The sequence below is a fragment of the Gavialis gangeticus genome, unplaced genomic scaffold (genome assembly GCF_001723915.1).
Source record: "Gavialis gangeticus isolate Ggan-Ray unplaced genomic scaffold, GavGan_comp1, whole genome shotgun sequence".
Lineage (NCBI taxonomy): Eukaryota > Metazoa > Chordata > Crocodylia > Gavialidae > Gavialis > Gavialis gangeticus.
The window spans coordinates 3,480,586-3,497,009 of record NW_017729026.1 but is presented as its reverse complement, the minus strand read 5'-3'; the positions used below and the strand labels follow the sequence as shown (position 1 = coordinate 3,497,009).

Genomic DNA, 16,424 nt, shown 5'->3' with positions numbered 1-16,424 from the left:
TTGTAGGCAGCCACCAGGTCCCCCCTCAGCCTCCTCTTGCTGAGGCTGAACAGGTTCGGGTCCCTCAGTCTCTCTTCATAGGGCCTGTCCTACTGCCCTCTCATGAAGCAGATGGCCCTCCTCTGAACTCTCTCCAGGCTGGCCAGAAGTACTATATGCTAGTACTTCTTTATATTTACAGTGGTAAACTTATAGGTGAATCAGAGATGGTGCAATGCTTAAGTCCTAGTCATCTAACATTAAAAATGATAAACGCTAAAAGTAACTGACTCATTATTACTTTTACTGTACAGTACTACCATTTTCAGGTCTTTGCTCTTTTTTCATGCATCTGCACCAAGTCAGTCAAAACAAACATTTTTAGCTATTGGAGTTTTTCTGATATTGCTGAAGTGATTTATAGAATCTCAATTATATTAAATCTCTGTACACACACAGCATTCAATAGTGTCTCATAGGGAGATCTTGAGAAGTTATAAAAAAACAACAGAGGAACAGCAGTAGCACGATTGTAACTAAACATTATGCAAAGTGGTTTGTGTCGCACTAAGTTATAAAATCGTGTTAAAATCAAATTAAAACTCTTAAACTACTGAGAAAGGATATGATGAACAAAGCAAACTGGTTTGTGCAAGATTTATTTTCTTAGAGCATACACAACAGCTAAACAAAAGGCGACCACCAAGTTTCTTTTGGTAAAGCAGAGTTCTGTTTGGCATGGACCAGTTTTCAGTTTGAACAGTTTTACTCATAAGGCAGTATAATAGAGAAACTGCAGTGAGTACATAGCAAACAAGGAGTACATGTTCAAGAAGAGCTTACCATGGAATTTGTACAAGCCTCCCAGATGATCCAGTAATGTCTCCAATGATTTGGACACTGGAAGCAATTCTAGAAATCGGTGGATTACAATGTCAAATACTGGCAAGAAGCGAAGGCACACATTTCCAAAGTAGATTGGTAGGTACTGGGGCTGAATCTGGACAGGAGGATTCACTTGCTCTGCCAAGCCTTCAAAATACAGCTTTTCAGGATATTTCTGCAAAAAGAATTAAAAAAATATATATATATTTTAATCAGGTATCCTGAAAACACTATGTACTTACATTACTAAAAAATCTCTTGAGGTTATGTTGTAAACTATTCTGCATTTTTGCCTAGCAATTAGATTTATTACCAGTGTAAACAGAAAGAAAAAAATTCAATAGAAGTTTTTACTAATTTCATTTTTTTGGGAAAAGGTGGATTATGAATTTTATTTGTAGCAGATAAAAATAATCAAATTTAATATTGTTCTAAGAAATATTAGCTCATGACAAAAGATATATTGTTTCAGAGCCAGATTCACTAAAGCTGGTGCAGGAAGTTATAAAGAAATCTTTAAAAAAGAACCTTGACAGACAGTAGACTTCAATATGATTTTGCTGATTTACCCTTCTTGTCAAGGATTCACAAGAGAGATCAAGGAGAAAACTGGCTCTTATTTACATTGTACTTTCCCCTAGTAGCTTGTGAAACATGTTGCATCATGTGACAAATGAAATTTTAGAATTTTGCACAGTTTCTTCTTGGGAAAAGGAATGGAGAAAAAGCCACCTTTGACAGATGTAATATAAATGCACAATGAGATTTTACTGAAAAATGACAATGTCTGGGCCCATGGGGAGCCCCAGGCCCTGTACGCTTGATGGGGGGGGGGCTGCTCCCAGCACGCAGAGTCAGGTGAGGGAGGTGCTGGGCGCCTGGGACCCAAGCCCAGCATGCAGGAGGTGGGAGGGGCAATGTCAAGTCCGCAGAACCTAATCCTGGCATGTGGGAGGGGCAGTGCCAGGCAACCCGTACCCAATACCACCACGCAGGGCAGGGAAGGGGCAGTGCCAGGCCCACGACCTGATCTAGCCCAGTGACTGGCCCTGCGATGCTCATCTGGCCTGTGGCATCAAAAGATTGAGCACCAATGATTTAGACATAACACTCCGTATATCACACCTTATCACCTCCATATATCATACTTCACTCACTTTATCCAGAAAACCCCCATATTTTGGCCAGCACTAACATCCTACAGGTCCCCCTACTAGGTGTGTAGTTTCTTCCTACTAACAGTAAAACCTAATGAACACCCAGAGAAAATACATTTTCCCCATCCTCAAGCACCGGGGTGGGGTGGGGGGAAGGAGTACTTGTACTTTCTGACTTGAACTTCAGTGCTACCTGCATGCTCTCTTTATTCTATTCTGTAAACACAGAATGTTTTTGCATTAACCCATTATATTCAAACATTCCTAACATCATGTGCATCTTCCAAGGTTATTGAGGCAGAAACTAGGGGTGTGTGAAGCAGACCTTATTAGATTCAGATTTGGCCGGAATCAGGGACAGTGACTCGATTAGTTGATTCGGATCACTGTCCCCGATTCGATTCGGCTGAATCCAAATCTGAAGATCTGACGTGGATTCAGAGAATCAGCAATTTGGCTCTAGACACAGCTTTAAAAGTTTTTTCTACATACTTTGAGGTACCAGGTGCGGTTTGTGAACACTGCAATGCTCAGGCACATAGAGCGTCCCACAGGAGTGCAGGGGGGCCCTCCACCTGCTCAGTAGCAAACCCTCCCCCTGCTCAGCTATCGGCTGTAGGAGGACCCCGGGTGCCCCCCAGACCCAGGAGGCACCAGTCGCCGAGCCAGAGGGGTCCCCACTGCGCTCTCTGTCAGACCCACTTCCAGGTCTGCTGCCAAGTGCGCTCGGGAGCCCCCTGTGCTTCTGTGGGATGCGCCCCAGCGTTGCAGCATTCATGAGCCGCCCGCGTGCTATTTCGAGGTATGTAGAAAAAACATTTACAGCTGTCTATGTCCGAATCCTTCTAAATCTCTCCAGACTGATTTAGAGGGTTCCAATTCGATTCGGAGAGATTAAACGATCTCCTGGTTCGATTTGGATTCAGAGATTTAGCCCTGAATTGAATCAGGGACCGAAGCTTCGCACAGCCCTAGCAGAAACCCCAAATAGCTGAACAAGTCTTACACAAATAAATACAAATATGGTTCACAAAATATAGGACTGTTTGGGCAATCTTAACTTCACAGTAAAGCATCAGTCTAGAAGACTACCATTTTCAGTACCTTGTGGTAACTCATATGTTTAGTATGCCAGTCATTCTGCAGCCAGTGCTCTGGAGAGTTCTCCTTCACAAAATCACTCACTCTGTTTCTGAAATCATTAGGTTTGAGTAAAAGTAACTGAATTATGAAGTAACAGACCTGGGCTTCATTGCCTTCATGACTCCGCATAGCCTTTAACAAAAAAAAAAACCAAGGAACAAACAAATAAACCACACTGAATTACAAAACAATGAAAAATGGTAACTAAGACAACCTGTTCAGTTCAATTAAACACTGGCCAGCCAACTTATATGTACTTTACAGACAAATTTGTAGTCCAGATGTCTGTGCTGGGCTGATAATCCTTACAATGGTATTTTGCATGCGCAAACACAGAATGGAAAAGAGAATCTGAATGTTTAGGTATCATCCTCTGTAGTGACAAATCTCCACAGCTTACCCTCACTTACTTATAGAGCAGTGATTCTCAACCAGGATGCCACGGCACACTGTGATTTGAGAGTCTTTCAAGGGTGCTGTGGGGTGCCACACAGTATTAACACTATTAGGTTTACAAGCATGATTCACAAAATAAACCCAGAGATTTCAAATAGAAATCCATAGTTGTGGTCTTTCTGAGTTTTTTACAGCAAAAACACTAATATTATTTTTCTGCATCAGAAAAAGAATTAAAACTGAGAGCTGGCTTGAGTCCATCCAATGGTACCTTGAATCTAAAAAAAAGAGCTGAGAACTATTGTTGCAGAGAAATTCTACCAAGTTCTCAGTGACAGTCATTCACCACCAATCTCAGATTCACTGCTGTTGCAAAATCCCTTTTCTGACTCCTACCCCATACTTGCAGTGGTAGCATCAAGAAGGATGCTCTCGTTTCAAATAATAGCCATTCTAGTGATGAAGCCTTGTGGAACCACAAACACTGCAATCAGGTTTTGACATATATATCCTGGGCATTTTCTTAAATATCTAACTTTAACACAACCAGATATATGTCAGGAAGAGAGAGATTTTAAAATTAATTAGCACGGTAAGTTAAGCAGAGAAAGCATGCAACCGCTTATACATATTTTCTGGATACAATGGGCAAAACTTTAACTTCCCTGAAATAAACATTTTGCAAAAGGCACAACATTTTCCATTTATTTGCTTCTATTCTGCACTTTTCAAGGGTTACTGCACAACTAGAAGGCCATATAACAACATTTTTAATGCTAGAGTTAACAATGACAATGCATAGGAGGTCATTACATAACTGATAAAAGGTAGAGTTTCTCACCACAGAGAATATTTTTGTGACATTCCTACTTTTCTCCCACCAAAGAAATAGCAGTTCCGGTATTTTTACAGCAGTACTTGATTACTGGATTAGTAATTATTAAAATCAATTCATTTTCATAAATCAATTGAACTGGATCAGAAGACAGGAGCCGACTTCAGGATAAATACATTTCTCAAACTTCATCTTGTAGAGGTCATACTTACTAAGCACAGTATCAGTCTGTCCAGTGTAACAATATTGTATTTCCACACCATATCATTGAGAATTTCAATACATTTGTTGAGCTGCTGGCCTCCTGCTGATGTGGAAAACTCATACACCAAGAAATCTGCAAATGTTCTGACATGAGCAACCAGAGCTCTGGCCCCGATTCTCTCTAAAACTCTAGAAAATAGAGGGAAGGAAATGATCCAGTTACCACAACATTCACATGGCAGAACGTATGCTTCTTGTTAGCTGTATTATCTTGCGGGATTCTGTTTAAGTTTTTGTACAAAAACTGCACTGCCCTGCCACGCAAGCTGGCTCTGTAGGGAGCAGAGATCTGTGCCAGGGTCCCCTCTCTGCTGCTGCCCACCCCACGCTATCCCGGATCTCTGCTCCCTGCGGAGCCACGTTGCGCGGCAGGGACCAGCACTGCCTTGTTGCACGACCTGGCTCTGCAGGGAGCAGAAATCTGCACTGGCGTCTCCTCGCTGCTGCTGCCCGCTCTGTGCAGCTCTGCATTGCAGGGTCCGTGCAGGGTGGGCAGCAGCGGTGAGGAGGCCCCCGGCACGGATCTCTGCTTCCCTATGGATCCAAGTTGCGCAGCAGGACAGCAGTGCACAGCTGTTTCCCTGCAAGCCCGGCTTCAATATTCCGAAATTTTCCAAGCCATTTTGGATGCCTTGTTTCATTTTGGAGATGTTTCTGAGCTTTCTGTTCTGATTCGGATTTGGTGCTTTGGGTGCCAAAATAGCCCGAACCACCTCCAAAACGAAATGGTTGCCAAAATTTTACACAGCCCTAATAGCCATGGCCCCTTCCCTGCCAGCTGCCACAAGGCATGCACGCCAAGAAAAATGCCTTTGCGTGCCATGCTCTGGCTCCCATGCCAGGGGTTGCTTACCCCTGATCTAAGGATACCACAGATTGCTAGTCAGAAGTCAAAATAAACCATTTTTGGCTTCATTGATAGCGTCTGGGCATAACACCATGAATCTATACACATTGCTCTTGTAGAATTATGTTTCAGTAAGACAGATATCATAACATTCTAGTTGTGCAGGTATCATTACAAGTCCATGGGGCCAGATGCACCTGAGGGTGCTGAGGGAGTTGGCCAATGTAATTACATAGCTGTTGGCCATTATTTTTGAAAACCCGTGGTGATCGGGGAGGTCCCAGACATCTGGAAAAGGGCAAACATAGTGCTCAGTTTAAGAAAGGGAAGAAGGAGAATCCAGGGAACTACAGACCAGACAGCCTCACCTCAGAACCCAGAAAAAACATGGAGCAGGTCCTCAAAGAATCCATTTTTAAACATTTGGAGAAGAAACTGATAAGGAACGGTCAGCATGGATTCACCAAGGGCAAGTCATGACTGACCAACCTGATTGCCTTCTATGAGGAGATGACTGGCTCTGTGGATCCAGGGAAAACAGCAGATGTGGTATACCTTGATTTTAGCAAGGTTTTTGATATGGTTTCCTACATTCTTGCAGGCAAGCTAAAGAAGTACAGGCTGGATAAACAGACTTCAAGGTGGATAGAAAACTGGCTGCAGCATCGGGCTCAGAAGGTACTAATAAATAGCTCAATGTCTAGTTGGCAGTTAGTATCAAGTGGAGTGCCCCAGGGGCCAGTTTTGTTCAATACATTTATTAACAATCTGGAAGATGGGATAGATTACACCCTAAGCAAGTTTGTGCATGACACCAGCTGGAGGGATATAGTAGATATGCTGGAGAATAGGGCTAGGATTCAGAGTAACAAAGACAAATTGGAGGACTGGGCCAACAGGAATCTCATGAGGTTCAACAAGGACAAGTGCAAAGTCCTGCACTTAGGATGGAACAATCCTATACAGCTTTGGGACCAACTGGCTAAGCAGCAGCTCTGAAGAAAAGGACCTGGGGGTTACGGTGGACAGTAAGCTAGATATGAGCCAAAAGTGTACCCTTGTTGCCAAGAGGGCTAATGGCATACTGGGCAGCATTAGTAGGAGCATTGCTAGCATACTGAAGGAAGTAATTATTTCCTTCTATTCTGCGCTGGTGAGGCCACATCTGGAGTACTGTGTCTAGTTCTGAGCTCTCCACTACAGAAAGGATGTGGAGAAGTTGGAGAGAGTCTCTAAAGCTTGAAGTGAGAGTGGAATTATCATAAAACTATCACCTTGTTCAAACTGTCAGAGGGTTGCTTTACAGTAGTACAGAAATATAACTTATGTTAATATTTGTATTAGTAAAGACTGAACAGTGAGCATGTAGAATAGAAGCTCCTCATAAGTATGATTCTGCAGCTGATCAGAACACAGCTCAACTCCTCATTTGCAACATTTCATTTTCCGGAGAAGAGTCTCTCTATGAAATTTACATACAAAAACATCATCAGCCAGCATCTGTCATCAATATTAGGCATCATACAATCCTTAAGGTACAGAAAATGCATCTAGCAATGTCTCAAAAGCCATTACTTGGTAGTTTATGAAAAAAAAGCAAAGAAGTTTGCATTAAAATCTATGAAACAGTGTAAAAGAGCTGCAGCCCCAGTAAGAACGAAAGCCCACTGTTCTACAGTTATGACAAGTTTTGCAAAAAATACAGTTAGTCTTTAAAAGCTCACCTATAACCAATCTGATTAATGTGATCAGTCTCTAAAAGCATTTTCCACAGAAGGCAGAGAAACAGAGGAGGAGAACCCTGCATGGAAAAGTGGGTGATTATGTCATTCTCATTGGTCATAGACTTCCACTTTCGGTATTCCTCTTCCACGTTCTTTTTCAAGTTAAAACGGCTTTCTTGGGGTACATTATTCTGTTTAAAGAATGCCTGAAATAAAATAAATTGCAATCAGCTAACAAGCCAGTAAAGAATGTTCCCTCTTCCTACATAAATCCCCAATTAAAATCTCCATTTGAAGAGAAATGTACAATTTTAGGCCATTCCACCTTAACAGAAGCACCTTTCATAAAATTCCAACCTCTCTTACTAAAGACAGGCAAGTAGAAACAAAGCTGTCCTTCCATCATGATGGATATATTCTCGACAAGAGTGAAAACGCTGTTTCCAATTTATTAGCAGCATTCACCAGCCTAGTTTTTGATTTTAAATTACCTAGGGAATGATTTTGACCCAGTGCTAATGATGCACTCACGTTGCCTTTTGAATATGAACCTGAACTTAGACAGTCACGGCCGGGGAAGAAAATACATTGATTACAAAGAGGACAACAATGATTAGGTGGAAAAGGTGCTTTTCTCCGCGGTTCTAATTAGAACAAGACCTGGTTAGAAACAATTACCTGCAGTGGAGCTGGAAAACAGCTTAGTGTGTGTGAAGCCCAATTATGTGGAGTGAAACTCATGATAGTCTGCAATATGTCCTTGCACCAAGTTCCCTGAATTGAATCAGAACCTGTGAAAAAGTCTAAACAGATGCACACAAAATATTAAGCCAACAAAAAGGGCTGGCAAAATTAGACTTCTCCCATACGACTGACACTTCTATTAATGCTTTTCTTATGACCACGTGAATCAAGCCTTTGAGAACTCAACTGCTTTATTTTTCTTTCTATGCATCTTTTTTTAAATTCCTGTATGGCTCTGTAGAGCCAGAATATTTATGGGGAGGTGGGCTGAATTTAGCAGTCAAGACAAATTAATAGATTTAGAACACCTCCATTCCAGATAAATGACTACAATGGTTGATGAAGGAGCTAGAAATAATTCAACTTGATTTTAAAATTTAGACTTAATTTGCTGACAGACATTATCTTGCCTGTAAACTGAACATACTTAATGCAAAAAATCATTGGAGAAACAATAAACCAAGAATATAGGATGTCATTCATAAAGAATCATATTTCAGAACAGAATGGCTAGTGGAGCATTACCTCATGGAATACTTCAACTTAACCAATACAAAAACCTAGTGTTAATGCAACATTAATACTGTAAAAAAAAGAATAAAAAACCTTAGAATATATGCCCCAAATCCTCTCTCATTCAAGTCTGTACTCTCTTGACTTTTGTGATATTGAAATCGTACCAGTTCTCTAGGTAGTCTCTAGGCTAGATATGAATTTCAAATGTCAAAACAACAAGAAGGAAAAAGGCTTTTCATAGAAAAAGGTAGGAAGTAGGGTTGGAAGGGGCCTCAAAAGATTATCTAGTCTGATCAAGGCAGGATCACCCTTGGCTAAAACATACCAGGCAAGTGTCTTCTTAACTTGCTCTTAATCAAGATTCTACAGACCCCACTGGTGAGAGACCTTCAGCCACTTAGAAGTTGGACAGCTCTGAAATAAGTTACAACCTTTCTGAAAAGTTCACTGTTACCTGTTACGTGAGTTGCTCTTGCTAGAGTCAAGATCAGAGCCCTGTTGAGTTCTTCTGACTCTGCTGAAAGAACTGTTTTAGGGTCACTAAGGAAACGTGTAAATTGTGGTTGGACTTCAGAGCTGCCCAAGGCAGTGATTAGTCTTAGAGCAGTGCTCTCAACACTTGAAATAAAAAAAGAAAGAAATAGAGACAGAGAGAGAGATGGTTATAGTTTCATTAGGGGAAAAAATACCAACACTATAACAGAAACAAAGCAGTAGTCTTGTTTTTTGTTATTTTTTTAACTTCATATAATATGCACATACTTATTTAGTAACATAGAATTGGAAGAGGCTTCCTGAACAACTGATCCAGTCCCCTGTATTCACGGGCAATCATTTATCCAAGGAATCCCCAAAATCATCATTTCCAAACTTTGCATGGAAGATACAATACCCAAAACAGCATATAGGTCACCATACATCAAAGCAGGGTAGACAAGGACATAGATAATTATAAGGAAGTATTTGGTTAATATAAGCTCAGAAGATCCTAAGAAAAGGACTGTGCCCTCCATATGACAGACAAAGGCAACAGCACCTGGTCTATGCCAATCTGATCTAGGGGAAATATTCCTTCCCGATCCAAAATTGGCTTTCAGTCTGATCCTAACCAGAAGACCAAAATCCTGTAACCAGGAACTTCTTGTTTTCCCAGTATTAATAGGAGCATCTATGCATGTAAGTCAACAGCCCCAGGCTTAGCTATGGCCACCATCTGAATGGCTTGAAGGAAGGAACTCCTACTCTTCTTGGAATCTGGTAGCATTAACAAAAGGAAAAAAAACAATTCGTCCTGGCTTCAACAGGTGACCAGAAAAAGTAATGAAAAGAACTGGAATTACCAGACATTTACAAGAGTCACCTCTGTACCTCAACATGGGAATTCCAAATGTGCAACTCCACACGTCATACAATGACTGTGAACCATAAGCTGCTTGTCCTATCCTGCAAGGTCTTCCATAAACACGTTAAGTTCAGTCTTGAAGTGATTTAGGTTCTTTGCCCATTGTTTGGTTGGAAGACCATTCCAAAACTTCACTTCTCTGAAAGTTAGAAATATTTTTCTAATATCCAATAGCTAGTGTCCATAGCCAGTTTGAAGCCACTTAATTTTATGCTGGTGTTGTTTTTTAGTCTAATTATAACTTCCCCCTTTCCAATACTTCCCTCACAAATGTCTTTGTAAAAAGTAATCATACCCCTCCCCTCAAATCGCAATTTTATGTTAAATAACTCAAGATCCTTTCATTTTCTTTCATAAGAAAAGATCTCCAGTTCCATAACCCTCTCAGTGGCCTCCTTTGAATCTGTTCCAGTTTAAATAACTTTGTTGAACACTGGTAACCAGAACTATTCTCAACAGGGACTTTTGCCAATGCCCTTATTGAAAACAAGTTTTTAATTACAGAAAAAAACTGCTCATTTCTTTATAAGTAATTATAGCAAAACTTAAAAAATAAAAGAAAAGGGTTATAAGGGTGTCAACTTGGGGATTTAAAAAAAATGCTGAGCGCATACCCTCTGAAGAGGAAACCCTTTTAAGACCTGTCCAACACTACCGAAAAAAAAATCACACATTGCTTTAGAAAATCTTGGCCCAAAACTGAAGTCATTGTTCAGACATAACCATTGGCTCAGAAAACTGCAAAGCCAACTCTTCCTTTTTTTTCCCCTCACTTGTGGTATGACAGACTGACTATACTATTTGAATGTAAAAAATCTGGAAATGGGGGAATAAAATACTCCCTTTCAATTAGGCTGTATTAGCTTCCATTGAGCCAATTCGAAATGATTATCTCACTAGCTAGTCTGAAGCAGTGTACGGCACTTCCTGGACTTCCTAACGGTACTGTTCAATGGCTTTAATTATATGTGGTTCTTAACAGACAACAGTGACAGATCCTTGCTCAGATTTTATAATCCAGTTTCAAGAAAAAAAATAAAATTCACACAACATGAAGGGGCAAAGTCTGGAAATAAAACACACATTATTGCTTTCACTTGTTCCCTACACTATTAACAGAAATGGGTCATCAACAAGCAGCTACAATGATTTTGGGCTAAGGTTTGACTGTAGCTAGAAGGACTTTCTTGCTAGGAACAAAACTGTGATCCTGAAAAAAGAGGAGTCTGATAGTGAAGTATGAACAGAGGCCTCCCCAAACCTGCTCTACAATAAAGTCTACATTCTGTACATATTCAACAGCTTCTCACCCTTGTGTTTTGGCTTGATTAACAAAATAGATGTTAATAAATTTAACCCAATATTTGGGCTACTCCTAAAGTTCTTGCTGTAGGATGGTTAGCTCACACTAACTTCTTCACAGGATGAAGGATCATGTTTTGCCCATATGTAAGAATGTAAAAGTCTTACAGGACTTTCAATATCATTAATGAAAGAATGTTTGCAAAGTTCACTCACTCACCAGAGGTGAAGCTGGTTTTGACTGGTCTGTGGCACCGCAGCCAAGGAATGAAGTTGGCTCAGCAGCTGCACTCTGTAATGAGGCTGGATGTGATGCATACGGTAGCTGAACATCTCTAGTAAAGTGTGCAAGATTCCCCAAGCATGAGACTTAAACACAGTTGGCAAAAGCTGACCTGATAAGAAAAGACAATTTGGAAAGCATTCTCCTGTGAGATCACTTGGAAATATATGTACCCTTATTCAAGTTATATTTAGCTGCAATCCACATTTTTTTCCTATGAGAACCAATCAGTCCTAACAAAAGGACATGTAAAAATACCATCTCTAAAGCGTAGATTATTTTTCTTCCAACATATGAGTAACATTTTCTTTTGACTAAATAAATACAGTGGTCAAAGTATTTGAATGAATGAAACTAAGAATACTGTTACATGGCACTTGAGCTTGATCAAATATGTGTAATTAAAGCATCTGTGCATGAAAACCATATGCCTGTGTGCATAAATCAGATTACAGATTTCCCTCACTTTATGCAGGTTCTGTATATGCAAATTTGCTCTTATACAATGACCCTTTTCATACTAAAAAACTATTATATGTGAGGTAAATTCACTCTTATGTGATCGGTATGGTGGAAGCCTGCAGTCAGCTGCTTTGTGTGGTGCATTGTGAGAGTGACACACATCAAAATACAGTCTCCTGTGTGGATCTGTGCTCTTCGCTTGTTGTCTGCAACATGTATTTCTGTAGTTGCCACCCTTATTATGATAGTGCCCTGTGCTTGTACTGTTTGCTGTTGTTGAGTACCAAAACTGTACTGTAAAAGTAGTAGAAATGGGTCTGGGGGTCATTACAGTCAAGGTCTTGGAACATATCCGTATTTGTTACATTGTAAAGTGGATTCCCTTTATGCAAATTTGAGTTATGCGCCGTTTTCCAGGAACGCATGTACAGCATAAAGCAAGGGAAACCTGTACTAGAGTCCTGGGATTACAAGGAACCCTCTGGAGGCGCAAACCATTTTTTCCTGCATGCGGGCAGTTGGGATCTGATCTTTACTATAGCTTCTAAATGCCACTCTAAAACGTAAAACAATTATTCATTAAGTGATAATGCTAAAAAGTTCTTACTGATAAAGCCTTTGATGCCCAAGGATTCTATTTCCATGTAAACCAATAAGCGACTGTAAGTTTCCACAAGTGCTGGTGCCAAGGCCAGACTAGATTTTGCATGTGCCAGTTTAATCACCCTGGTAGCTATGCTGTGAATAAGGCTGGGGAAAAAAAGTTTTATTAGTTACATACTTAAAATTGAAGAAGTTAGTTGAATAAGTCTGTCGAACTTCTATAGAGAACTTTATGAAGCAGACCAAACAGGTAAGCTTTTCTTTTGATATTACTATAGATAGCCTAAGATTCACTGGTAAAACAAGCAAGCTGATTGCATTTAACAGAGAGACCATACCTCATTTTTGCATGAACTGTAAGTGAATCTAAGAGATTCATTGGCAATGGAGTGATAGATCCTGATGCCATGCAATTAGTTCCTGGAAGAGGTATCCTCATGTTGCCGTTTCCATAAATAGTTTCTACCAGAACTCCCATTGGCAAAGTGAAACATTCTGAATTGGTTGAATATGCATTACATAATAATGCAATCTTGTAGTCATTCATCTGTAAACTTTTATTCCTTAGACTCTGTTGTAAAAATCTGCATATCCAAGACAAAGTAAACATTGAATGGAAAAGACAAAAAGTAAGCATATGAATATACTGAAGAGATAAGACTAAATTAATCCTAGTTTAACCTTACTGCGACATATCTGGTCTTTTTTCATTAGCAGTCATTATGATATATAATAGGTGAGTAGCCTTTGTACTCTTGGCACTTCACAGGACAGTTTCAGAAGACTGGATTAGAGAAAAAATTGTTAAAATGATATGTCACACCAAAAATCACTAACCCCTCACCTCTTTACAACTAACACTTAAAAAAATCTGAAGTGAAAAACCAAATCTAGTGTGTTATTCTTTATTTACTGATAACAAAAATTAATTTCAAAAGGTAAAATTAAGGAAATGGAAACTGACTAGTCAATTTCACTTCTTAGTGCTCAATCAATATTGCGAGAGCAATGCTTGGGTTGTAAAGAAAACAGATTATTTAAACTCAAATAAGAAACATTTCTCCTTAAGATACATCATAAAAGTATATTGGATTAGTTTTTTTAAACCACCTGGGGGCAGCAGGGCATACCGCATGAGGAGAGGCTATGGGACCTGAACCTGTTCAGCCTCTACAACAGAAGGCTGAGGGGATCTGGTGGCCGCATATAAACTGGCCAAGGGAGACAAGCAGGCAAAGGGAGAGTCCCTGTTCCCTTGAACACTACTGGGAGTAACAAGGAATAATGGCCATAAGTTGACGGAGAGTAGATTCAGGCTAGATATCAGGAGGCACTACTTCACAGTCAGGACGGCTAGGGAAGTGGTGCTCGATCCTACCCTGGGGTCTTCAAAAGGAGGCTATATAGATACCTTGCTGGGGTCGTTTGACCCCAGCATTCTTTCCTGCCCACAGCAGGGGGCTGGACTTAATGATCTGCTCAGGTCCCTTCTGACCCTACCAACTATGAACTATGAAACCTTAAGTCTTTCACTACCTGACATTGGTCCTTTAATATGCAATCAAAGAATTACTGTACTGACTCTGTTAGCCTGTTAGTAACTGAAAAAATAGTATTGTACCGTATCACAACAATTTAGATTATCTACTTGTACTCTCTTTTTTGGGGGTTGTCCATGTAAGCCAATATAATAAGGAGTAATACTGGATTAAAAAATCCACAAGCAGAACAAAAGCACCCAACTTACTCATGGTGCAGTTTAAGAGAATGAGGAATTGGAATCTGCAATTTGGAGTTGTCACTATGAGCCTTTCGGTTCAGATGTATCCAGATACAGGTCATTGCAAAGGCATGAGTTGACTGGGGTTTGTTAATATCAGGTACAGGAATACACTAAGGAAAGAAAACAGTTACTGCTGTATGTGTATCTTGTCATTAAAGAACTGACATTTGCTGATGGTTAGTTTCTTGCAAATCTAAGAGGAAAAAAAACCCAACTGTGTATCTCTGCACATCTTGCTCTGAAGTCCGTGAACCTCAGGACAATTTGGTGATTATTTACCATTCATGGAACCTAAATATCTAAACTGAAGATAAATATCTATATTTACAAGAACATTAAATATATATTGTTGTAAAACAAATGTTTTCATATTCAATCTCTGATTTATACAAGGCATTAGTTAAGGATAGCTCACTTTATACCAAGCCCCAAAACTGAAAGGGTTAATCTGAAAGGGAAAAAAAAGAAAAGAAAAGAAAAAGAAAATATAATTAGATATTGGTTCACTATAGTGCTAATATAGACTCCATTAATAGCCCCTGAGGGAAAAAATGCCTTTGCATCTACCTAAAGGTCAGATGTTCAGAAAGAAATAAAATATACAAACTGATCAACTGACTTAAACTAAATTTAAAAATCAACAGAGTAGAATTTTGGCTGCTTTTATACTCAGATGCACCCAGAAAACCCAAGGACAGAGAGAAACATACAGTAAGTTCTCAGGTGAGTCCTGACTCCCTCCAAAAAGCCAGTCTATAAGCCTGTAGTGAGCAAAGTCTCTTCAAGGAGGATGCAGGGTGCAGGGCATGTGATGTGTGCACATGTTTGAGTGTTTCTCTCACATCTGGCAATGGAAGTCAAGTATCCAAATATTTAAGAACTGTACAAACGCATGAGTCCCCCTACCTCTGATAATGGGCATTTCAGGGTGAGAAGGCTGTGCAGAAAAGCAGTGCCACTCAGAATATAGAAATATTTTTTTGTGGTACATCCTGGTTTAGGAACCATTTTTCAAGTGAAATGTTTTCTGTTTTCAATGTCTTAATAATGTATCATGCTTAGGAAAAAATTTGGGAGCTCCAGGAAAAAAATATAATGACTTCTTTATAGCATAACATGATTTAAAAACAAACAAATGAGAAAACAACCCTCACTCACCCTCCAGAACTCCACATAGTCATGGAATAAATTATTCAATTTTCCTTACCAAAAAAAAAAAGGACTGCAACACAGAAGTGGAAGCCACATTAAGACATCCTATGCTGCAATCAAGGGAGGTATTATTCATAATATATGTGCGTACAACTTGGGCTGTGAAGGTAGGCAAATTACATATTTAAACTGTTTGCACAATTACATGAAAGTAGATAAGGTGCCTCCTCTCCTCTTTCACGCTAGCGTCCTGAATCATGGCTTGGTTTGTCATAATATCACCACTGGGCTTAAGGGTAGCAACATACCAATTAAGGTGAAAAGATGCCACATTTCAGTTTAAGTTTTCATTACAAATTCAGAGGCCAGGTACAGACATTCAAAAAGCCTGAGGCGAAATTTATCTAAGTTATGTGGTTTTCTGTAAGCAGCATAGTTTAGATCAGTAGCAAACAGAACACATATTTGCCCTTTTGGCAGTGGGGGTAAATCTCAGACCAGGTTCTGCCCTTTTTAAACCAGTCTGTGTGTGCCGACTTCTGTTCTGTTATGGGTATAGACCAGTTTTCAATCACTTATAGCCAGTAAAAGTGTAATATCCATAGCTCGCCAAAAGGACTTCGGTGGATCAGTTTATCTTATTTTCAAGCTTGGAAAGTTGTCTTCGCTATTCAGAGACAAGAACTCTTTCTTAAATGGAGGCAAAGGCTGCATTCTCCAGAATATACATTTGAAGCGTGCTGTCACAGGGCTCAGACACAGAGAGAGCACCTGTATAAATGTGGAATTTATTCTACTTCTATGCACCAATTTAAATTATACCAGGATGGTGTACTATCTCAGGAAAGCTGCATGCTGTAGATGGTTATTAGAACTCCTTACCAGAGGATGGTGACGGAGCTGATAATGGCATGTTTGCTTAAGCAAATATCATGTGCCCTGGAATA

General features: G+C 39.9%; 1 protein-coding gene across 2 annotated transcripts in view; it reads right to left on the bottom strand.

The window, feature by feature from the left end:
- MED23 (mediator complex subunit 23) overlaps positions 1-16,424 on the bottom strand; it is an 84,141-nt gene that overhangs the window by 20,976 nt on the left and 46,741 nt on the right. For both annotated transcript variants that reach the window (XM_019520268.1, XM_019520269.1), the window contains 10 exons: positions 14,290-14,435; positions 12,881-13,126; positions 12,547-12,689; positions 11,415-11,589; positions 8,945-9,108; positions 7,909-8,033; positions 7,231-7,436; positions 4,608-4,788; positions 3,126-3,296; positions 823-1,039 (listed from right to left, as the gene is read on the bottom strand). In XM_019520268.1, coding sequence (XP_019375813.1) covers positions 823-1,039; positions 3,126-3,296; positions 4,608-4,788; positions 7,231-7,436; positions 7,909-8,033; positions 8,945-9,108; positions 11,415-11,589; positions 12,547-12,689; positions 12,881-13,126; positions 14,290-14,435 — 1,774 coding nt within the window. The remainder of the gene's footprint in view (positions 1-822; positions 1,040-3,125; positions 3,297-4,607; positions 4,789-7,230; positions 7,437-7,908; positions 8,034-8,944; positions 9,109-11,414; positions 11,590-12,546; positions 12,690-12,880; positions 13,127-14,289; positions 14,436-16,424) is intronic.